At 42.5% G+C, this 23,193-nt stretch overlaps 1 protein-coding gene across 10 annotated transcripts in view; it reads left to right on the plus strand.

The window, feature by feature from the left end:
- PTK2 (protein tyrosine kinase 2) overlaps positions 1 to 23,193 on the plus strand; it is a 238,503-nt gene that overhangs the window by 183,970 nt on the left and 31,340 nt on the right. For 8 of the 10 annotated variants that reach the window (XM_075415500.1, XM_075415499.1, XM_075415496.1 and 5 more), the window contains 8 exons: positions 435 to 532; positions 4,924 to 5,008; positions 7,417 to 7,517; positions 8,787 to 8,902; positions 11,035 to 11,135; positions 13,755 to 13,844; positions 15,185 to 15,389; positions 22,388 to 22,499. In XM_075415500.1, the coding sequence (XP_075271615.1) occupies positions 435 to 532; positions 4,924 to 5,008; positions 7,417 to 7,517; positions 8,787 to 8,902; positions 11,035 to 11,135; positions 13,755 to 13,844; positions 15,185 to 15,389; positions 22,388 to 22,499 (908 nt within the window). Of the gene's footprint in view, positions 1 to 434; positions 533 to 4,923; positions 5,009 to 7,416; positions 7,518 to 8,786; positions 8,903 to 11,034; positions 11,136 to 13,754; positions 13,845 to 15,184; positions 15,390 to 21,477; positions 21,869 to 22,387; positions 22,500 to 23,193 lie in introns of those variants that run through there. The other 2 variants (XM_075415506.1, XM_075415504.1) reach the window with 2 other exon arrangements.

A 23,193-nucleotide genomic window follows, 5' to 3' on the forward strand; every position in this document is an offset into this window, starting at 1 on the left:
TGGGCTCATCTGATGGTTCCAAGATCTAAAATACCACATAGTGGAGTTCTCTTAAACAGCTAAGGGGATGTGGGCTGAGGCTGTATTTAATATCACTGGTAGTGCCCTAGGCTATTGGTGCTCCTTGTCTTTTACTAGCTATAATTAAGAAGGGTTCAATTATGTCTATTGCACTGAAATCAATAATACATGGTAGTTAATTTAGAAAATTAGATTTTGCAATTCCTGTTCCATTGCTTGGATTCAAACATTTGTTTAAGAGGTTTCCACTGTGTGCGTACAGCATTTGTATAGGTTGGTGTGCAGCAAATGTTAATCTTAGCTAGTCATATGTGAGACATTTGAGTGACTTAACTTCTACTTTCGTATCTTGTGGATGATTTCTTTGCCCTTCATCAGAAATTTGATGTTTTAAGTGCATAATATTCTTATAGCCAGAGATTATGAAATTCAAAGGGAGAGAATTGAACTGGGGCGCTGCATTGGTGAAGGACAGTTTGGAGATGTGCATCAAGGAGTTTACATGAGTCCGGTAAGCCTTAATTCTGAAGTAAAAATAAATAGACAATAAAACCTTTCTAGTTACAAAATAAAATAAAAAATAAATGTATTCCTGAGATGCATTGATCTGAGTCTTCCGGAACAAATGAAAATTGACTTTGTGACTTATTTCTCAGAATAATCAGCATGTAGAGAATATTTCTCAGGTTTCAGATAAGTAGAAAACTAGCTCCAGAGTAGTTTCTCTGCTCCTATATCTCCATTTTTAATAGATCAGGAGAGGAATTGAAGGACTAAGAGCTGAATAAATTATTCAGGAACCGTACCACGGCCACTGGCTGAGTCAGAATTAAAAGTCATTGCTTTTCATAGAATCATAGGTTGGCAAAGACCTCTAAGATCATCAAGTCCAACCATCCACCCAACACCACCAGGCCTGCTAAACTGTGTCCTGAAATGTCACATCTGCACATTTTTTGAACACCTCCAGGGATGGGGACTCCACTACTTCCCTGGGCAGCCTGTTCCAGTGCATGACCCCTCTTTCAGGAAAGAAATTTTTCCTAATATCCGATCTAAACCTCCCCTGATGCAACTTGAGGCCTTTGCCTCTTGTCCTGTTGCTAGCTAGTTGGGAGAAGAGACCAACACCCTCCTCACTACAACCTCCTTTCAGGTAGTTGTAGAGAGCGATGAGGTCCCCCCTCAGCCTCCTCTTCTCCAGACTAAACAGCCCCAGTTCCCTCAGCCGCTCCTCATCAGACTTGTTCTCCAGACCCCTCACCAGCCTCATTGCCCTTCTCTGGATACTCTCCAGCCCCTCAATGGCCTTCTTGTAGTGAGGGGCCCAAAACTGAACACAGCACTCGAGGTGTGGCCTCACCAGTGCCGAGTACAGGGGCACGATCACCTCCCTACTCCTGCTGGCCACACCATTCCTGATCCAAGCCAGGATGCTGTTGGCCTTCTTGGCCACCTGGGCACCCTGCTGGCTCATGTTCAGCCGGTTGTTGACCAGCACCCCCAGGTCCTCTTCCGCCGGGCAGCTTTCCAGCCACTCTTCTCCAAGCCTGCAGCGTTGCGTGGAGTTGTTGTGACCCAGGTGCAGGACCCGGCACTTGGCCTTGTCAAACCTCATACAGGTATTTTTTTTAACCCTAACCATTCACTTTGTTCTTTATTTTGACTGTGTCCAAGCATGGTAAGCCTGCGTCCCTTCAGCCGTACTCCCCTATTGAGTGGTCAGTGCTTTAGAACATTTTCCAAAGTGGAGAACGGTATTTATGGGTGTTCCGCCTCCCGCAGGTTTAGGTTCAGTGTTCAGTGCAGCAGCTGCCAGCTGTGTGAGGATAAGCTGAGCTCTCTGTGCTGAAGTACAGAGAAATTTTAGGCTGTTACGGTGGAAGGGCAGCAGCCTACAGCAGAGAGCAGAGGAACAGTAACGTTAAACAAATGTGGCTGTTCCTCCAGTGAGCATCTCGCTGTATCTCTCACAAAGAAGCTTGTATGTTAATAAAGTTACTACTTTTTCCTGAAAGAAAAGATACAGAATACTTGGGCGCTGATCCAGAAAAACCCCAACGCACAAGAGTCACCTCAGTGAAACCAGTGAGATTGGTGGGACTTGTGTAATTTAGACTGGCGCTTACATGTTTTTCCAGACTGCAGCCACCAAGATTAAGATTGCAATTTAAAAGAGTGAAAAATAAAGTTTGTGGAAAAAAAACGAGAGAAAGCTGGAAAATTATTTAATTTCAACCTATTTCAAGCTTATAATAAGCTAATTCTGCAAGTGTAAAATGAAGATTTATTTCTCATTTGAAGGAATTCAATGTTTGGATTTTCAATAGATGAAGTAATAATTCCTGTGGACAGCAATCTAGTTCTGACTTCAGAGACAGTATTTCCCAGAAGCAGCCCATTAGTGTCCTGGCCTCAGTGGGTTAAAGCAATCTTTAATGCATTATTTATGTAAATAAGTAAGGATAAAAGTTAAATATTTCAGAAAGGTTTGAAGTCTGTTCTGGTACCTTCATTTAGAAAAGCAGTTCTGATATACTTTGCGTTAAGGGAGATCCTTGTTTTTCATTTAACCCTGTCCAGGTTAACAGGAGTAATGTTTCACTGAGCTCGAGGCACAGTGGATAAATCTAGTGCTCTGTAAAACCAATTAAAGACCCATTTTCTTAGGGACTGTTGTTTTGAAAATGCTGTGTTTCTCCGTTCTTTTTCTTGAATGAGAAAACAGATTTTATTCAGTCATCCTGTGTCTAGTAGGAGTTTTTGAAATGGCAACCTGCTGATTACTTTTATTAAGAAGATTTTACCACATTTAATACACTTGACTATGTGAAGGGAAAACAGAAAGGTGTTAGTAAATTTGAATGTACTAGTCACAGAGTGTAGCTTCACCTTTTGGAAGAAGTCTTAAAATAGTTAAAAGATCAGTTACAATAACATGATAGCATTTCCATCCTTGTATATATTCAGCTTGCATGCAAAGATGTGGGGGAGATTTCTGGCCGCCTGTTCTGGTAGCCCAAATCTGAATGTGAAAAATCGGATTTGTCCCTGTTCGTTGCACTTGTAAAGTTCTTCCTTCTGGTGGCTGTGCAGCATCCACATCTTCTCGAATCCTGCTTACTGCTAGGTATCCCTGAAATGTCACAACCAGCCTGTATGTGTAGGATGCTGCATAGAAAATGTAGGTATAAGTGCAGGATCCTATAGCTCAGGTGTGAGCAATTCAAATAAGGCTGTCTTCAAAGGCTGAGTTACTGTGGGATTAATTCAAAAAGTGTCATTTAAAATAGCGTTTGCTGCTCAATGCGCAAACCATTGCCAGTCCAATGTGTCCTCACTGTTTTGTCTCCTTATCCGAAAACAAAATCTGAGCAAAACCCTGATATTGGGCCTTTTCCTATGCTCGTTTTTCAAAATGGCTCAAGTCGTTGCTGGTTGCAGACGCCAGAACTCTCCCTTTCAATGCTGCTGTTGGCTGTGAGAGGTTTCAGAAACTCCCTCTGTAACCCCAGGAGGGGTTTGGTCTGGCAGCCCTCCAGAGGTCTGATCCAGTGCTGAATACTGAATCCTGATTTCAGAAGGGAATAAAACCATCTTAATTTAACGCCAGTTTTTCAGTCAGTTTGTGGGCATGTTTATGTGTGAGAGAAGGTTTTCATCAATGCTTTCCTGCAAAGTCAACTTGAAGAGCATGCTGTATCTTAGAAAATAGGCATTTAAGCCTGAAAACTATAAAAACTATAAATACTTTAAATTAATATAACAAATAGGTAATAATAATAAATAAAAATATAAATACTCCAATTCTGATAATGTTTGTCTGTAAAAATAGATTTAAAATAGAGCAAGCGTGAACAGACGTAGAACGTAAATCTGAATCTTCAGCTCTCCCTGGCCTCAAAAACCAGGTGAGGACGTACATCAACCCTGTAGCCTTTCGGGGAAAGGTTCATTTGTGATCTTCCCGTGAAACAGTGCACAATTCCCAGTTTCCCAGTTGGAAGGAAGGGTACTAGTCCTCGAGCAGGCCTGTACCTAATGCAGAAGCTGACTTTTAAAACATCTGAGCTGCTTTCAGCCCAGTAAGAAGTGCTATGAGTGACATCATCTGAGCACTGCGTGTTACAGGGGGATACACGGTGTTGCAAAAACACCACATTCTGGGTAAGTCGTGGCGTTTTGAGTACCAGTGAAGGTCAAACACCTAGAGCTGCTTTTCAGGAGAGAAACGCTTGCAGCTTCTCTGCGCTGTCTGTAGATATTTGTAAAACAAACCAAAGCAAGAGAAGCTGCGAAGGGCCTCCTCGAGCCTGCCTCGGCGCTGCTCGTTTTGCAGCATGCAGAGGATAAGCAATCGGATGGGAAAAGCTGTTTCTGACCACATGTGTTCTGTTGTAACTTGGTTGTAAGCCCTTGATGTACTGATTGTGAAGCTATTATGTCAGATCTTTGGTTTACTTTCCTTTGTAGCTGGAGTTCAAAATTATAGCCAGTCTTTGCAAAAGCCACAATACGTCCTTTATTTGGCTTCCCAGATCGCTTGCTTGCATAAGCCAAGTGTGTTTTTTAGGCACATGTCTAAATATTGTCACAAGTTTACCATCCTCAATAAGGCAAGAAGTTTATAGTACTGTTTAGTTAACCTTACTGTCTTTCATAATCTTTGTACAATTTAGCATACTTTAAAAAAGATTAAATATTTCCTAGGCACATTAGATGTAAGTGTTGTATGCTAGGTATCTTGATTATAATATTATTTTAACATTTAAGCATTCAAAATGTAATTTCTTAACTAAAGATATTTTAGTTAATAATAATTTAAAGCAGTTTTGCTAGAATTTTAAAGGACTTAGCTGTTGGTGGGCTGTATTTCAGTTCTTTCTCAATAATGTCTTTCAGGAAAATCCAGCTATGGCTGTTGCAATCAAAACATGTAAAAACTGCACCTCAGACAGCGTTAGAGAAAAATTCTTACAGGAAGCCTGTGAGTATTAAAATACTTCTTTGGGGGTAGCTTCTGTATCTGCTCCTTGGAAAGACCGCAGCCATCTGTGCCAGAAACTTCTGATATTAATATAAATCTTTTGTTAATATATAGCATGACCTTCTTCTCTCCTGCAGTGTGTGCCAGGCAGACTGCTGCACCTCCTTGCATTGCCCACGTCATTGTGGGTGCTTTGGTTTGCTAAATTGAACAGTGATGTTTGACTCCTGTAAGACTTCAGAACCAGTTTTGGAATATTAAGAGGTCTGATCCTCTATTTCCTTCTTTCTTCTTAATGAATTAAAAAAACATAGCACTTCCAGTTTATTGCTTTAGGAGGTGGGGTGGTTGTTAACGAAGTTACTAAAAATATTACATCTAAGAGAGATGTTTTGAAAATTCGTAATTAAAAATTATGATAGAATAAACCCATTTTCTATATAATTGCCCACAAATATTGCATTGCCCAAACAGTACATTTCATACATGGAAGAAGGCTTTGTTTTGAGATGAATTCTAATAGAAAACTTCTCGAAGAATGTTGTACTTACTGGTTTCTCTATTGTTTGGTTTTGTAAGCAAATTAAGATATGGGACATAGGCCTTAATTTTTGCCTATTATCCTCTGCTACTGTATATCTATAAATTTCATAAAGGTATTGTATTATATCAAGAAATGATTTGGTTATGGCCAGAAGTTACAGTATACTTTTCTTCACTATTCCTTTGTTCAATGATTTTTTCCTAATTGTTGAGAAAATCTGCGTTCATAGCTAATGGCTTCTTATTTTTAGATGTCAGATTTTTCTTAAATTACTATAATTTTTTCCATTACATATCTAGCTGTTGGAAAAGTGAAAACCATTGCTTGTAGTAATAACTTAGCAGTCAAAGGTAGGCTGCTGTCTCTTAACAATATAGAAAATAATTGCTCATCGAATGCCGCTTATTATGCTTTGAGCTTTGACAGATCAGGAAACGTCAACCTAGTAGATAAATAGTGCTTTTCAATTTTGATTTAATAGTTTTGCCATTTCTTCTTTCTTTTTTTTCATTTTAATTCCCATCTGTTACCTTGCTCTTGTTTGCGTTCAGGTGGCAAACTCTCGTGGCAGGTTCTGCCTCCTGGTTTTCAAGAGTACTCTTCAGCAGGCCCAGATCCAACATCTGCAGAGGCAGTTGGTTATTTCGCTGAATTAAGGAATTTATTTCCTAATACATTATTTTAGTGTTTGGAATATTAAAGCATTTTTGGGTTTCAGTTGTTTGCCTGTGGCAGAGTTTTCAATGCTGAAAAGATTCAGTATTGATTCTTGCAAGGAGGAACGCTGCAGTATGAAAAGTGGATGAAAGGAGAGGTTTTTACAAGCGACGCCTCTCTCTGCGTTCCTGCCCGCTGCTGTGTAGCGGTGTATTACTGTGAGAGCATTGGTGTGTGCTGCAATACAGACAACCTGGTTTGGGGAGATTTTTATTGATCTTCCCCTGGCTTGGGCAGATTGCTCCTTTCTGTGAGTAGTTCATTCCTCTTACCCCTTGAAGCCTGATGGCAAAACAGTATCACAACTCCACTGCCTTTTGGAGTTCGTCAGCTACTATTGATTGAATTAATTTCTGGGAGGTACTTTCCAACAATGAAGTATTTTATGTTGAAAACTGGTAAGGCCATATGATATAAAGCTGTTTGTGTTAATTGCCTTTCCCTTGCTTTGATAATTAAAACCGTATTCCTGCTTCATTTTCAAATCGATGAAGCAAAATTTCCATGTTATAAAACATTGTAAATTGCATTGGGTTGGTTTAGCACCAGAGAACCTTAAAGCTAAGTAATTGAGGTTTGTTTGGAACTTTGACAAGATGTTTTTAATTTCATGAACATTATTTATTTACCAAGATTTTACTGCTAACATTGGGTTCAGATAGACTAGTTTAGCAGTGCATACTAAGTCCGTAGAAAATAAAATGTGAGTGTAATTAGAAAGTGAGATTTTTGGCTATGTCGTAAACTGACGCACATTTTTGCAGACATTGAATTGTGCTGGTTTTTCCTTCCTTCTCTTGCAATAGAAAGGCACAGGGCAGCTGGTCATGCACGGGATTGATAGGTCAGTGTGTTAACTGAAATTATACTCAACCAGGGCAGAAGAGCTGGAGAGCCTGACTGGACTGGCACCTTCCACAGCAGTTTATTTTTGGTGGGTGGAGAACAGTACCACCAAAGCAAGAAGTGTTTCATACTGCCCGCAGAACGTGAAATGACCAGGCATTGCTGCTTGCAAGCAGTTGTTTCAAGTCCTGCAGAATTGCGATTATATTTTCTGGTGATAGACTAAATGTTTCTTAACCAACTTTTTTATTTTGAAAAAAAGGTTTTATGTAACACATCAACTTGTTTCTTTGCCCTTTAGTAACAATGCGTCAGTTTGATCATCCTCACATTGTGAAGCTCATTGGAGTTATTACAGAAAACCCAGTTTGGATAATCATGGAGCTCTGTACACTTGGAGAGGTAAGAAGAATCCTCGTGCAGCCTTGGTTTTCACTCTTTAGCTCACGGTTATCTTTGCAAAAGACTGAAAAAATCACTTCTCAGTACTAACGCAAAGGCACCCTCCTCAGACGTGATATCATACTTGTTTGTAGAATTATGGACTCAGAAGCAGGAGTGGCGGAACTTGACCTGACTCCTCCACTGAGGGAACTGCATCAGCTCATACCAAAGCGATTTAGTCATAATTTGCAGAGAACTTCAATTGCTGTGCCAGAGTGAGAGCATGACCTGTGTCAAGATGATGATAACGCGATATCATTTAAACAGCATTTGCAGAGATACCTTCTAGAAGTGAAATTATTTGATACATCTTTTATTCTTTCCGAGCAATACTGCATTTTCCCTTGGAAGACTGAATTTCTTATGATTTTTCTCTGTACAGTCTCTGCAGCAGAGACCCTAGATAAGATGACTTTGCTCATTACTGTGTCTTTTGGAGGAAAGGTTTAAACAAAGCTCGATCTCAGTTTTTAGAACAGATTTGTTTTCTTTGAGCTACGTGTTTCTGACAGTATGAGTTGAAGTGATATTTCATACTGCATTGCAGGATACTCGTTGTAATTGTCAAACTGAAGTATGTTGTCCATGAAAAAAAGAAAGCCAGAAAACCTGTAGTGGAGAAGTCATTTTCTATTGAAGAAATGACAGATTTCCTTTCCAGTGCCCAAATCACATTTCAAAGCCTTGTTTTAATTCATAAGGAGACTCTTGTGTCGCCTTCCATTAGATCCTAACTGCCTTATGCTAGGAATATAGCTTATAAAAACTCTACATTGATATTGGCTACTCTGAGCTAAGTCCACTTGTTTTAGCAAATGAAGATTAAAATTAATGCTTCCAGAACAATAATGATCTAATTGGTGTTCAGATCGATTGTACTGTTTTGTTCTGAAATTATTTAGGCTTAAACCATGTGCATTTCTCAAGAGAAGAATGCATAAAAAGTCCCGGAGCGCTTTAGCGCTCCTTCAAAAGGAGCCAGAAAGCAATGGATTCAGTTTGGGTTTTTGTTTGGCTGACAGTTTTCATATAGAAAAAACTGCTTGAGTTTAACCCAGAGTCAAATTTCTTCATGGCAAGTGATTGTCTTTTCTCATCCAGTCCTAAGGGAAAGCATGCCTGTTGATTCTCGGGTAAACTTTGCAGTTTGGGATATGCCTGGTTCAAAGTTGTTATTTTTTTGTTCTAACTTTTTTTCCTTTTTTTTTTCCTTCTTTGTGCAAAAAGTTGAGATCGTTTTTGCAAGTAAGAAAATACAGCTTGGATCTGGCCTCTCTGATACTCTACGCTTACCAGCTTAGCACAGCACTTGCCTACTTAGAGAGCAAAAGATTTGTACATAGGTAAGATTTTGTCCATACATATGTGTACGTGTGTGTTTCTAGAGGTGACTGTTTCACACACTGCCACCAAAGGGACGCCCTTTTCAAGAGTGACACCTGCTGGCTTCCTCCTGGATTGACTCGGAGATGGTGCTGGATTTTAATCGGAATAGATTTCAGCCAAGTTCTTGCTTTGTGGTTAAAATATTTTTTAAAGCTGCGAGTCAACTGTAATCTTCCAAGTACAGAAAAGCAAAACGAGGGGTAGCCGTCTTCTTAAGGAAAGAACAGGGAAAATAAAATACTAATAAAATACGAGTACTTGCTTAGGCACAGAACACAAACCTAAATTTCCTTCTAGTTGTGTTTTGAATTTTATTCCCTTGAATTGGAACATGAGCTTTCTAGGGAGAAGAGCCCGGCTGCAGCCTCTTGCTGTAAGTAATTAAAAGTTCGCAGCACTCCAGTTATGATGTAGCATTTCATTTTGAACTTGAGCATTTTATTCATGTTTAAATACTTCTGTTTAAATTCTATACATAATATTGTATATATTGTGCATATAAACACATATGTGTGTAAGTATTAGGTAGGTATATATATACACAGATATGTGCATAAAAACATTGTAAATAACAGACCCTTACGATTGTTACGGATACTTGAATTTTGGCCAAGCAGCTGTTTGTTTTAACTCTAGCAGTAAAATTTCAAAATACAGCTTATTCATACCGTACTGAAACAGGAGAAAGCAGCGCCGCTCACTTGGCTGGACTTACTTTGCTGCTCAAAGCTGAATCTGTGAATACTTAGTCAAGCCTGCTGAAATCCAGAATGCAGAAACACAGGAGGTGGGTTCTCTCACCTCGGAAACTGCAAGAGAAAAATGCCCAAGTCTTTTCATAATCCCAGTGGCATCACTGAAAACTGAGCTCCTTGTTGGGATGCCTCTTACAGATCTTAAACCAATTCCTTACCTTTGCGGGGTCAGGAGGCAGATTTTCTTCTTTCCATTAATTCTAATTAATAGCCAAAAATTGTTAGCCTGTTCTCCCAAGTAACTAGCAATAGGACAAAAGGCAATCACAGAATCACAGAATCACAGAATAGTAGGGGTTGGAAGGGACCTCTGTGGGTCATCTAGTCCAACCCTCCTGCCGAAGCAGGGTCACCTACAGCAGGCTGCACAGGACCACGTCCAGGCGGGTCTTGAATATCTCCAGAGAAGGAGACTCCACAACCTCCCTGGGCAGCCTGTTCCAGTGCTCCGTCACCCTCAGATGGAAGAAGTTCTTCCTCATGTTCAGACGGACCTTCCTCTGCTTCAGTTTGTGCCCATTGCCCCTTGTCCTGTCGCTGGGCACCACTGAAAAGAGTTTGGCCCCATCCTCCTGACACCCACCCTTGAGATATTTATAAACATTTATTGGGTTCCCTCTCAGCCTTCTCTTCTTCAGGCTGAACAAGCCCAGCTCCCTCAGCCTTTCCTCATAGCAGAGATGTTCCAGTCCCCTCATCATCCCCGTAGCCCTCCGCTGGACTGTCTCCAGTAGCTCCTCATCTTTCTTGAACTGGGGAGCCCAGAACTGGACAGAGGGGAAAGAGAACCTCCAGTTGTGTCAGGGGAGGTTCAGATTGGATAGTAGGAAAAATTTCTCTACTGAAAGAGTGGTGAGGCATTGGAACAGGCTACCCAGGCAGGTGGTGGAGTCCCCATCCCTGGAGGGGTTCAAAAAACGTGCAGATGTGGCACTTCTGGACATGATTCAGCAGCCATGGTGGTGTTGGGTTGACAGTTGGACTTGATGATGTTAGGGGTTTTTTCCAACCATAATGATTCTGTGATTGGTTCTGTGATTTAAATAGATGAAGGTAAAACTTTCCTCTGTTGACATTGGCGGTTGTACTTTCAGGAGACAGCTGTTACTCATAAGGATCAAACATACTGCAGCATTTCTGCAAGCTTCTCAGAATCAGTAGACAAATCTGTAGTCGTCTTTTTCTGTGCATGCACACTGAAACCATGACTAGAAAAGTAATTCAGTTCTCTTAAAGGTGTTTGATACTTCTGGGTTTTAATCATTTTTTTCAAATGATATTACACCACTTGAAGTTTCTAAATGACTAGAAATAATATCTTCTCTGTTTGGCAGGGATATTGCTGCTAGAAATGTGCTGGTATCTGCCACTGACTGTGTGAAATTGGGTGACTTTGGTTTATCCCGATACATGGAAGACAGTACTTACTATAAAGGTAAGTTGACACTCTGGGTCCTTCTTGCAGGCTGGGTAGAACACAGGTGCTTCTCACAATACTGAGTTTGTTGTCAAAAGGAATTAGCCAGATTCTCTTGGTCTGTCTGTTGTATTTGCATAAAAAGACAAGCTATTCAGCAGTTTCATAGATGGCAGTAAATTCGTACATGGATGCTTAAGAAGAATAATAATAATCACAATGTCTGATTTAAATTGCAAGAAGTAGGAAATTCATATGTAGGTAAAATTCTGGTTTTTAGGACAAGATTATAAAGCTTACTTTTAGAAGGTTATCCACATTTGAGGCATGTTTGAGATAATACTCACATTCACGGTACAACATAGGTAGCCTACAATGAGTTCAAAGTGGCCTACAGATAAATTTTGAGTTTGTGCTCTCATTGTATGCTGCATACTTGCATACTCGGCACTGGTGAGGCCGCACCTCAAGTACTGTGTTCAGTTTTGGGCCCCCCACTACAAGAAGGACGTTTAGGTGCTGGAGCGTGTCCAGAGAAGGGCAGCCAGGCTGGTGAGGGGTCTAGAGAGCAAGTCTGATGAGGAGCGGCTGAGGGAGCTGGGGCTGTTTAGTCTGGAGAAGAGGAGGCTGAGGGGGGACCTTATTGCTCTCTACAACTACCTGAAAGGAGGTTGTAGTGAGGTGGGTGTTCCTCTCTTCTCCCAAGTAACCAGTGATAGGACGAGAGGCAAAGGCCTCAAGTTGCATCAGGGGAGGTTTAGATTGGATATTAGGAAAAATTTCTCTCCTGAAAGAGTGGTCAGGCATTGGAACAGGCTGCCCAGGGCAGTGGTGGAGTCCCCATCCCTGGAGGTGTTCAAAAAACGTGTAGATGTGGCGCTTCGGGGCATGGTTTAGCAGGCATGGTGGTGTTGGATGGATGGTTGGACTTGATGATCTTAGAGGTCTTTTCCAGCCTACGATTCTATACTTCAGATGCCACTGGGCTAGGGAGGTTCAGTACAAACAAGTCTTTGAAGACTACTTTTTCCTCCATTTTGGATGGAATAGTGGTATTGAGTGGCTACAGCAGCTGTGAGATGTCCTGCAGTGCATGATAGATGGGAAATACAGCAGGAGAATAGAGTTTGCATGTAGGGTACCAAACAGTACCATTTTAAATCTGATATATCTTATGAAACCATGTATTTATAGAGCTAATCTTCAAGATATTTCTAGTTTCAGTCATATATTTTAAAATACCCTTTATCTGTCCCCTTACACACCACTACGTTTACTCGTTTCGTTTGTCTCTTACCACTGTGAGCTACATACCATCGTTTTAATTGCTGAGAGGAGAGGGAGGAATCCATTTGACATGATCATTTCTTGTGCTTTGGAGGTTTGTTGTTTGGGCCTTCGTTGGGAGGTTTGGGGGATCATTTTGGTTTTTGTGGGTTCTTTTTTCTGTTTTATGTAAGGCCAACAAACCCACCCTATTTTTATGAATCATTTAAAAACACTTACTTCCTTGCTAAGATTTTGTGATGATTTCAGATTTGGTGCCAGTACCTTCTTAACTTCAATGGTTACGTCTTGCAATAAGCACCAATTTATAACTTAAAGGACCTCAGTCAGCCTGAATATGTAGACAAAGTGCTGCTCTGCTCTCTAGACAGAGGACTACCAGCAGAACTGGTCAGACAGTGCAGCAATCTCTTGTACAGAATTTGGTAGTTGAAGCGCTTCACTGGAAAGTTGGAAAGTTGGGCAGAGAGGAACCTGATGAGGTTCAACAAGGGCAAGTGCAGGGTCCTGCACCTGGGGAGGAACAACCCCATGCACCAGTACAGGCTTGGGGCTGGCCTGCTGGAGAGCAGCTCTGTGGAGAGGGACCTGGGTGTCCTGGTGGACGACAGGTTAACCATGAGCCAGCAGTGTGCCCTGGCTGCCAAGAAAGCCAATGGGATCCTGGGGTGCATTAGGAGGAGTGTGGCCAACAGGTGGAGGGAGGTTCTCCTGCCCCTCTCCTCTGCCCTAGTGAGGCCCCATCTGGAGTAGTCTGTCCAGTTCTGGGCTCCCCACTTCAAGAAAGATGAGGAGCTGCTGGAGTCCAGCGGAAGGCTACGAGGATGGTGAGGGGACCAGAGCATCTCTCCTACGAGGAGAGGCTGAGGGGGCTGGGCTTGTTCAGCCTGGAGAAGAGAAGGCTGTGCGGGGACCTAATAAATGTTTATAAGTATCTGAAGGGTGGGTGTCAGGAGGATGGGGCCAAACTCTTTTCAGTGGTGCCCAGCGACAGGACAAGGGGCAACGGGCACAAACTGAGGCACAGGAAGTTCTGTCTGAATATGAGGAAGAACTTCTTCCCTCTGAGGGTGACAGAGCACTGGAACAGGCTGCCCAGGGAGGTTGTGGAGTCTCCTTCTCTGGAGATACTCAAGACCCGCCTGGACAAGGTCCTGTGCAGCCTGCTGTAGGTGACCCTGCTTCGGCAGGGGGGTTGGACTAGATGACCCACAGAGGTCCCTTCCAACCCCTACCATTCTGTGATTCTGTGAAATGGGTTTTGCCTATGAAGTATTTCAGTGAGAACAAAATCAATGCTTGAGCTCAGTAGCAGGAATAAAAGCCTGCCTTGTCTTGCCTTCCCTGTAGCTTCCAAAGGAAAATTGCCGATCAAATGGATGGCTCCAGAGTCAATCAACTTCCGCCGGTTTACCTCAGCTAGCGATGTGTGGATGTTTGGTAAGTGAATGCCAAATGGGGCGTTCTGGTGGAGAAGTTTGCTGTTTCATTTTAACTACTGCAAATGAATCATTTCCAGATATTTGGCACTGGTTTTACTGTACTTTCTGAAAATACAGTTTCTTCCAGTGCATTTTCCATCTCTGTATTTTTCTTTCCTTTTTGTACTCAGTAAGCCTTCAGTTTCATGTGCCTTTTCGCCTCTAGTAAGAAGCTAACAGACGTGAAGATACAAAGAAATTAGTTCATAGTCGTAACGGAGATGATTTTTTTTACCATTGATTTTCCCCTCTGATTTCTTCTTGTTATACCATCGTTATTTGGTTTTTATGTTTTCAGTTTCTCTCCTGTGGTGATACGCCTGTTCCCTTGCTTAATGCGTAGATCAGCCTACGCGATGTCCTGTTTCCAGATCTTTAATGCTAAATTCCCACTTAATTTGTCTTTCGTATCTCCTGCTAGCTTACACACTATGACCAGAAGCTGAGTAAAAATAAGAGTAAATGGGAATATCCTGAAGCCTTGATCTTTTTTTCCTAAATATGCATGTTTTTATATGAATCTGATCACCTGTGCTTAAACTGGTCCAAACTGGTGGTCTGGACAGACAGAATAAAGATAGACTGTGTAAGGGAAGAAAGGTGATGAGACTTGAAATATGAGCAGGACAGACAAGGAAGGGTTCATTCACCCTCTTTACAGAGTAAAATTTGAATGTTTTGAAGTGAAGGGTGTGTGAATTTTAGCAGGTTTATAATAGTTTGAAAAAAACTCCAGTACAGTCAGAGTTAGAAAAATGAAGTCAGTGGAACATTCTGCCCAATCCAAAACAGACAGACCATTTTTCCCTTTGTGCTTTTAACATAGTTTCAAGAGAAACTGTTTTATTACATAGTTTCAGCACAAAAAAATTTGGATTGATGCCCGTGTTAAAACACCCTCAAAGTGAAAATACGCTCTACGTGTCAAAACAAGCCGGCTGGAACTAGTCGAAGGGAAAAGCAAACACAGCTCATTCTACCTCATAAAAAAGTAGATTTGAATATGAGCAAGCATTCTGATTTACAATAGGTTAAAAGTAGCTAAATGTGAGGCCAGGCTGCCGTGAGCCAGCTGTGGGTCATGCTTCCTCATAAATAGTTCAGGCTGATACCGCGTGCGTAATCCTGCCGCACATTACTCCCCTCTGCTGCCAGCCCGTAAGTCAAAACCCATCCCCTAGCTGCACATTTCGGCAGAAACGGCGTTGTTTGGCTGTACAAAATCAGGTTTTGTTTCTTTCTTAACGGATTTTGTTCTTTGCTGACAGTGGGGAAAATTTTTTTGTCTGTTTTTCTCAGGTGTGTGTATGTGGGAGATCCTAATGCACGGGGTAAAGCCCTTCCAGGGAGTGAAGAACAATGATGTGATTGGGCGGATTGAGAACGGTGAGCGGCTCCCAATGCCTCCAAACTGCCCTCCTACCCTCTACAGCCTTATGACCAAGTGCTGGGCGTACGACCCTAGCAGACGACCCAGGTTTACTGAACTTAAAGCACAACTCAGGTAGGGTTATACTTCTGAAAGGTCGTTTCTTTGTTCAGAAATATTTATTTTCACTGTATCTTCTGTTACAGTATTTTCTTTCCATGGAAAATGCGAGATACAGGGTATGAAGTTTTATCTTCAGAAGGCCAGGTTGTTGGTACTCTTTGGAAATCTGGGCCTTATCTGTTGGAGGAAATTAGACTAGGCAATAAATTCAAAGAACTGGAAATACGAATCACCTTTCTTTCCCAAGAAAAACTTCAGATTTTACTAGGAATTTGGTTATAATTTTAGCTGTGTATGCTTACCGTCCGTGGGGAGGGGGTTAGAAAGAATGTACAGTGGTTACTTAGTCAAACATGCAGTGTACAGTTTTGGGGTAGAAATGTATCCTTTCTTAAATGAATGAACCATCAGGAGAGTGCTGTTGAAAGTTATTTTCATAGCATACGCAGCACACTAGTTGCCCTGTGGCAGCTGTGTCTACGCCATTGCAGAGCCTGCAGCGTCATTAACTAGAAATTCCTTTGCCCTTTGTAAAGCAGGATACAGACTGCTTTATCTTCACCTTGGAACAAATGTGAGCACACTTCTGAGACCAATCTAAATTCACACCCTCGTTTATTCTGCGGTAATTCATTCCAATGTCCATATCTCCATTTCACCAGCCACAAAATGGGCGTGATATTTAAACTTTGAAACATCACCGAGCTGTTCTGTAGACAAATTTGAGATTTTTGACCACCTTTGGGATTTTATGAGTGCTCAATATCTATTTTGCCTAAGTCAGTAGAAGCTTCAAACAATGTAGTAGGTATTGCACACTGTAGATGCACTCTTGGATTTGTTGTAATTCATTGCCAAATTCTTCAGTTTTATCTTATGCTTTGTTTCAGAGTTGTGCTTTGCGGAATGTTTTATTTTCATAATATCATTTTGTGCTGTCACTGGATGTTCATGGTACGAGATACTTCATAGGTGGTTAAAACAAGGGACAAAATTAATACAATTACGATGCTGTTTCAGAGTTGCTGTGTGGGTAACTTTGCTACCTTTAGGTTTTTTCCTGTTTCTTAAAAGGTCATACAGTCCCGCCATCTGCTACTCTGGGAGCATCTGTGTAAACTAATCGTTGACATAGCTAGAGGAAGATGTAGCCCTTCTCACAAAGGGCTTAACCATCCTATTGACTCTGTGGCGTGAACCACACAGGAAGGGAGGTAGGGCTGGGTAGGGATTGCAAGGAAAAGATACAACACAGTTGTGTGCTTTGGGTCATAGGTGGGAATTGGCAATTCATTTGCTTTTGCCTTTTTTTTGTTTGGCTCTAGAAGAACAGGGTTCTTTTAATTTGCAGTCAGATTGTACTGATAACAGCTGACTGACACGCAGGAGAGTGAAGCCCTTAAAAAATGTGACTAAGAGATGGCTATGATGTGTAAACCCAGGCGGGGAGAGTATCTCACCAGCAAGGGGAGAGGATGAGTAAATCCAGAGTAAAAGTAATTGTGTTAGGGCTATGAGGATGATGAGGGGACTGGAGCATCTCTCCTGTGAGGAAAAGCTGAGGGAGCTGGCCTTGTTCAGCCTGAAGAAGAGAAGGCTGAGAGGGGACCTCATATATACTTACAAATATCTTAAGGGTGGGTGTCTGAAGGACAGGACCAGACTCTTTTCAGTGGTGCCCAGTGACAGGACAAGGGGCAATGGGCACAAACTGAAGCAGAGGGAGTTCTGTCTGAACATGAGGAAGAACTTCTTCCCTCTGAGGGTGACGGAGCACTGGAACAGGTTGCCCCAGAGGGGTTGTGGAGTCTCCTTCTCTGGAGATCTTCAAGACCCACCTGGGCGAGGTCCTGTGCAGCCTGCTGTAGGTGACCCTGCATCAGCAGGAGGGTTGGACTAGATGACCCACAGAGGTCCCTTCCAGCCGCTGCCATTCTGTGGTTCTGTGTTGGGGGGTGAAATAAGTGTGGGCTATGCTCAGAGAAAGACTGACATCAGCAACACTTATAACCATGTGAGTCTGGAGGAGGGGGGGGGCGAGAGGTGAGCGATGTGGAACGGTATCATCAGGTGGACCAGGGCCCAGGAGCCTGGCTCGCCTCAGAAACGCATTGCCAAAGGGCGAGAACCGACGCTCACGACATGCGGCAAGGCAAATTCTCACTAGTTACAAATCCAGATGTTTCCCAGTGTGCATGTGTAAGCTCCAAAGCAGGTCACCCAGAAAAACTCTGGATTTTCCGTGCTGGGAGACTTTCAGACCTTGACTGGAAAAGGCCCCAAGCAGCCTGACCTCGGCATGTATGGAGCCCAGCTTTACCAGGAGATTGGACTCAAGACCTTCCAAGCTTATACGATTCTCTGGTTCTGGATGAAAGATGCACTGAGGGGGGTGGGTTTTTGCTCCTCTAGTCATGCTTGGAGATTTGAAGCATGGTTTGGAAGACAAGCACTCTCCTGGGGCCACAGCAACCCTAAAATCCAGTTTTTACTCTTCTCACCAAAGCAGAGAGTGTCCTGCGGCATCGAAGTGGTGACCTTTATCTCCTGGAAGTTCGGCAGCACGGCTGTCCTTAGGGCTCCTTTGTGCTGCTGACAGTCAGCCTCTCGCTGGAGAGATTGCCAGTTCCCTTACGGTGACACAACCTCAAGCAGCTAGGAAAGATTGTGTTTCAAAACTCGAATTCCCATGAACTTGCGAAAACAAGCTATTTCCCTGGTGGCCTTTTCTCCACAGTGTTGCTGCTGCTCCTTCTGGATCCTAGCCAGGGCAGGGTTGTCAAGCTGAGAGCAAAGCAGTTGTTTGCTTGAAGCCAGTGATACAGCACTGCAACGTTCCTCTCTGTTTTGATGAGAAAAAGTCCATGGCTTGGAGAAAAAACGTTTTTTCTGCATCTGAAATAGCACTGATGGGAGCATAAGCCTTTCATGGGTTCTCTGTTGCTTGATGCTTTTCCCATTCCATAGTAACATGTGCTTTGCACAAACTTCGTTTGCAGCTGCTTGTGCAACGCGAAGATGCTGATTGCTGTAGAATTTATCTGGTGTCATGAGGGTGGTCATAAGGCCTGGTATTTTATAGCATTCGATCTGTCCAGAGTGGATAGGGATGAGTTAGCCTTCCCAGCAAACACAGAAACAAATGGGTGAGTTGTGGATTTCCAAATTTAATTCCTCCTCGCATCCTAGGTCCCTGTCTTAATTTTGGGGGCTGGTAAAAGTGAGAAGAAGTCAAGAAAGTGAGGTGCTACCGTGCTACTCCTGCGGTTCTGTCTGATCCGGGCAGAATCAGAATCTGCTCAGGAAGCAGGTGTTGCCTTGCTGATGTGGTGTAGGAGAGGTTTTGAGTCTTGCACTACATGGTAAGCAGTAGAAGAGGCCCTTTGCAAAGTGTTTACCTGATTCACAGCATTCCTCCTCGCCGTGACTCCTAGCTATTTACTAGAACCATGCACTTTTACTAGACTATATTCGTACACTCACTATAACCATAGGCTGTCTCATAGATGCATACTGTAGGTGACCCTGCATCAGCAGGGGGCTTGGACTAGATGATCCACAGAGGTCCCTTCCAACCCCTGCCATTCTGTGACTCTGTGATTCTGTATTATTAAATTTAATTTATGCTTGGCAATGTTCAGTATGCTGCGGGTGTGGATTGCTAAGGTAGCACCAGTATACTCACAGGCTTTCTTACAAGTCAACTCCCAGGGCTGTGCTTGCAAATTGTGGTGGCCTGAGTGTCGCTTTTGTCGGTGATTCTGTTAAAACTGGAGGGGTTTTGTGTTGGAGGTTAAGATGGATTTTAATTTTGAGCTTTCAAATCAATGTAATTGCGTGACATTTTCACTGCATCATTGAATGAATGTTATATAGGGTACCTATCGCTAACGCTTTCCCTCTACTAAAAATGGCAAAATAAAGAGTAGTTGTATCGCTGCTGTGCGAAGAGTGTGAGTCCAGCGCTCTGTTGGTCGCGGATGAAGAAGCAGAGGTTTGAACAGAGCGGATGACCCCACTAGCATCCCAGCACTGCAGGTCACATATTAAATACGGCTCTAAAAAGAATGCCAAAAAAAAAAGGGGGGGGGGGGGGGGAGAAAAAAAAGTCTGGTTTTATGACCACACAGTAGGATAATTAACTGATGAAGTGGACTTGAGCCTTTTTGTGGCTGCGTTTGATGTGGGTCTTGAGATGCTGCTTGAAAGTAAAAGAAACAAAACTGGTAAGAATAAGGGTAGTTTGAGTCCTCTCCTTTCTGGTATCCTGCCAAAAAAACATTTTACCATGTACCTGAAATACATGATGGGGGTTTCAAAATGCTTTGTTAGCCTTGTGCTCTTTGACAGTGATAATTAGGAATAATCTCCGTATGAAAGTGCTTTTAAACTAGGGCAGCATGGGAAAATCGTTCACCCGCAACGAGCTTTGCGTTTCTGACGGCCGGAGACCACAGAGAGAAAAAAAAGCAGCTGCTTGTTCAGGGTCGGTGCTCGCTGTGGGTTCCCGCACCGCCGTAGCAGCAAACGCTGGTATTGCTGTGCCTGTTGAACTGTGAGGGTAGGTTTCAGTATTTCACATAATCCTACCCTGAAGCTCCCAGTAAATGTTTCCGTTTCGATGTCACAGGCCACTTTCAGTAAAAAGATTCCTTGTAAATGAAGGAAGTTTATGGATTATGCAAACATTTAGTAATTGAGATTTTTCATGAAGACTTCGCCTACCCAAGAAGATGGGTGAAGTTGCTCTGTGCTACCTCAAGATTTGCTAGAGAAGTCGTGTGAGTAGAAATACTTCTCTGCTTGCTCCTCTGTGCTGCTAAAAATACAGTCCAGTTTGGGAAAATATGCCGAGATCTGACTTCCCTGACCTTCTGCAAATTCTAATAAGCTGCTCAGAGTACTGAAGCAGCTGCACTGAGAAAAGGTCAAAAATATCTCTTGGCACGCTTTTACCCCGTCTATGGATTGGTCTTCCCTGTGTAAAAACAAAGACTTTTCTGTGAGTCATTGATGTTCTTTGTGTTTTTTCGAGTAATGCTTCTTGGAGGCATTTCCATTTTACATTCTTGTCAGCTGTACTCAGGGGCACCCAAGTACAAATCCTGCTGCAGCTGAGCAGCCTTTGCCCAGGCTGGGTTGCTGGGGAAAGGACCTCCTGGTGCCACGGGCGATGAGAGCGCGGGGTGGGGTGAGGTAGGGTTATAAGGCAAAAAGCTGGAAACAAGTCATTTCCATAGAAATTTCTCACTTCCAGCGAGAGGACTGAAGTGAATGTTGTGCTGAATACCGTGACACCGCAGGTGAAATGGCTTTGGTGGCAAGGCAGATAGGTATTGGTGTTTGGTTGCTTTTTATGGAAAAACCGGACTGTGCTGTGACAAATGACACCCAAACTGTCAATAAGCCATCTCTAAATTTAGTCCGCTGCTTTCAGCCAACTCCTGTTCCCTTCTTTTGCTCAGATCAGAGCAACTGCTGTATCAACAGCCTTGTTAAAAATCTCTGTTTTATTCATGCAGTGTCTGGGTGGATTTTTTGTGGTGTTTTGTTGCGTTTTTTTTTAAATCTTGAGGTATTTCGTGAAAGATCATAATCATGGTTCATGGCTACGGATGCATGTTGGCTGAGTTCTCGTGCTACATAGAAGTGCGTGCTGAATATCCGAAGGGTGGCCTGGCTTTAAAGCAGGTGGTTGTCGCTAGTTCTTCAGGGGTTCAAGTGGGAAATACTGCATTTTCCTTATTCTGAAGGAAGAGAGAGGTAAACCAGAAAGATTTTCTCTCCTTGGCTCCCTCGCTGGGTTGTAGCTGTGTTTTTCCGTGATAGACACATCAGGATGACTTTTGCAAATAACTTGTCCGAGTTTGGTTTTGTTCCACATTCCTGTGTTACTGCGGCGAAGGTGGATGGAAATGGCAGCAATACTCATAAACTGGGTTTAGCTGCAGCGAGACGAGATGACTTCTCCACTTTTTAGAAGTGGCATAGATTTTTTTTTTTTTTTTTTTTTTTTGGCTGAATAAGGAAAAGCAAAGTTCTCGTCTCCAGCCAAGCAGGAATTTATTCTTGAAATAAGCAGTAAAGTTCCAAGACTAGAATAGATTGCTGTAGTTGATCTCATCCCCTGCATGAGTAATTCTGGGTGGTTATTTAGCAGACTGAAGAGGAGATTATAAACTCAGAACCCAGCTTTGTTTCTGGAAACTCCGGAGCGATAAAGAAGCCGGAATAGCTCCTTTGCGGGATGGTCTTTACGCTGGGGATAGCGCTGTGTAAGTGCTCTGCCCTCCTCACGTCTCCGGACTATCCGTGTGGCGTGCAGCTCCACCGACTTTGCAGCTCCCCATTTCAGAGCTTCATTCTGGGTATTTTTCAAATGGCATGTGTCCAACATTAATAATCCACATAGCAGAGCTGGGAGGAGGCTGCTGTGGGGGCAGCAGGAGCACGGTGAACTTCAAACGGTCTTTTTAATAGTCAGAACAGCGGTAAGTAACGAACTAGTTTTACTACTGTCTTGTACTGCGTTGAAAATGTCGCCTTTTGACCTGAATGTTTCGAAGCTGAGCGAATGCTGTCAGATATTTCTGTTTTGCTAAAGTAGTTTGCTGGATGTGTTCCTGGTGAGGCTAAAATGTACGAGCTGAAGACAGAGTATTTAAAATGGTTTTTGACTGCTTTGTTTAAAAAATGGAAAAAAAATCCCAGCTCTCTTGAGATGCAGTAAAGAACATTTGCAGTTTGTTTTGAACCTCTGCAGCAGTTCAGTAAAATATTTTCTTGTGAAAGATAAGTTTTCATGCAAGTAAGTGCTGGATTTATTGTCTTTGGGGATTTCTCTGTGTAATTACACATCAAAAGAACTGTTAACATGCAAAGAAATTTTTGTACAAGATCAACCACAGCTTTTTAAAAACTTCATCAGTCTGAAAAAAGTGGAAGCTCTGGGGAGTGGTTTGTTAGACATTGAACTGGAGTTTTGCTTAAATATAATATGTTTTTCTTAGTACAATACTGGAGGAAGAGAAGCTGCAGCAAGAAGAACGAATGAGAATGGAATCCAGGCGACAAGTCACAGTATCCTGGGACTCAGGAGGATCAGATGAAGCTCCTCCCAAGGTAGCTAACACAGCAGATTATATGTGTTTAAAAAAACAAGTTAAAAAAAAGACCTTTTTACTCTATTTCTTCAGCGCCTCCTTTGATGGGTACATTCAAACAACGGCATTCTGGCCAATTTTGTCATCATCTGCTAATACTTGCCTGGAATAACCTGGCTCTGTTTGAACTGTTACAAGAACTGATCCATGCTATAATACCACATGAGTGATTTTCTGTTTCTTGTTGTTTGACATGTAAAAGGCTACCGTAGTAGCCACAAAATTGTTTCCTGGCCTTTTGTTTATTCTTCTTTCTTGTAGCACTCCTATGAAACGTGAGCTAGCGAGCTTTCAGATCACTGTGAAGTTTATGTATAACACATAGGTGAGAGGATAGAAATCGATTAATTACATTTTCCTTATTCTGGACAGAAAATTAGAGGTCTGCTTCCATGGACCTGGTGTGGTTTAGTTTACACTTCAGTTTGTTTCGTCACATGGCTGTCCTGTTCGGATGTCACCGATGTGTTCTGCAGCTGTGCCAGTCTGACCTCACCAGCTGCGGAGCACTCTCCTCTCTCAGTAACTTGTCTGCTTCTCAGCAGAGCTATTTTGCCCTTTTAAGGATCGAGCCCGTGTTTTGAAGAATGTCATTTTGTGCAGGCACCACTGTAATGGGGAAGATCATGCTGCTCAGTTTGCGATGGGTTGCT

Source organism: Opisthocomus hoazin, chromosome 3 (assembly GCF_030867145.1).
Source record: "Opisthocomus hoazin isolate bOpiHoa1 chromosome 3, bOpiHoa1.hap1, whole genome shotgun sequence".
In the NCBI taxonomy this organism is placed as follows: Eukaryota; Metazoa; Chordata; class Aves; order Opisthocomiformes; family Opisthocomidae; genus Opisthocomus; species Opisthocomus hoazin.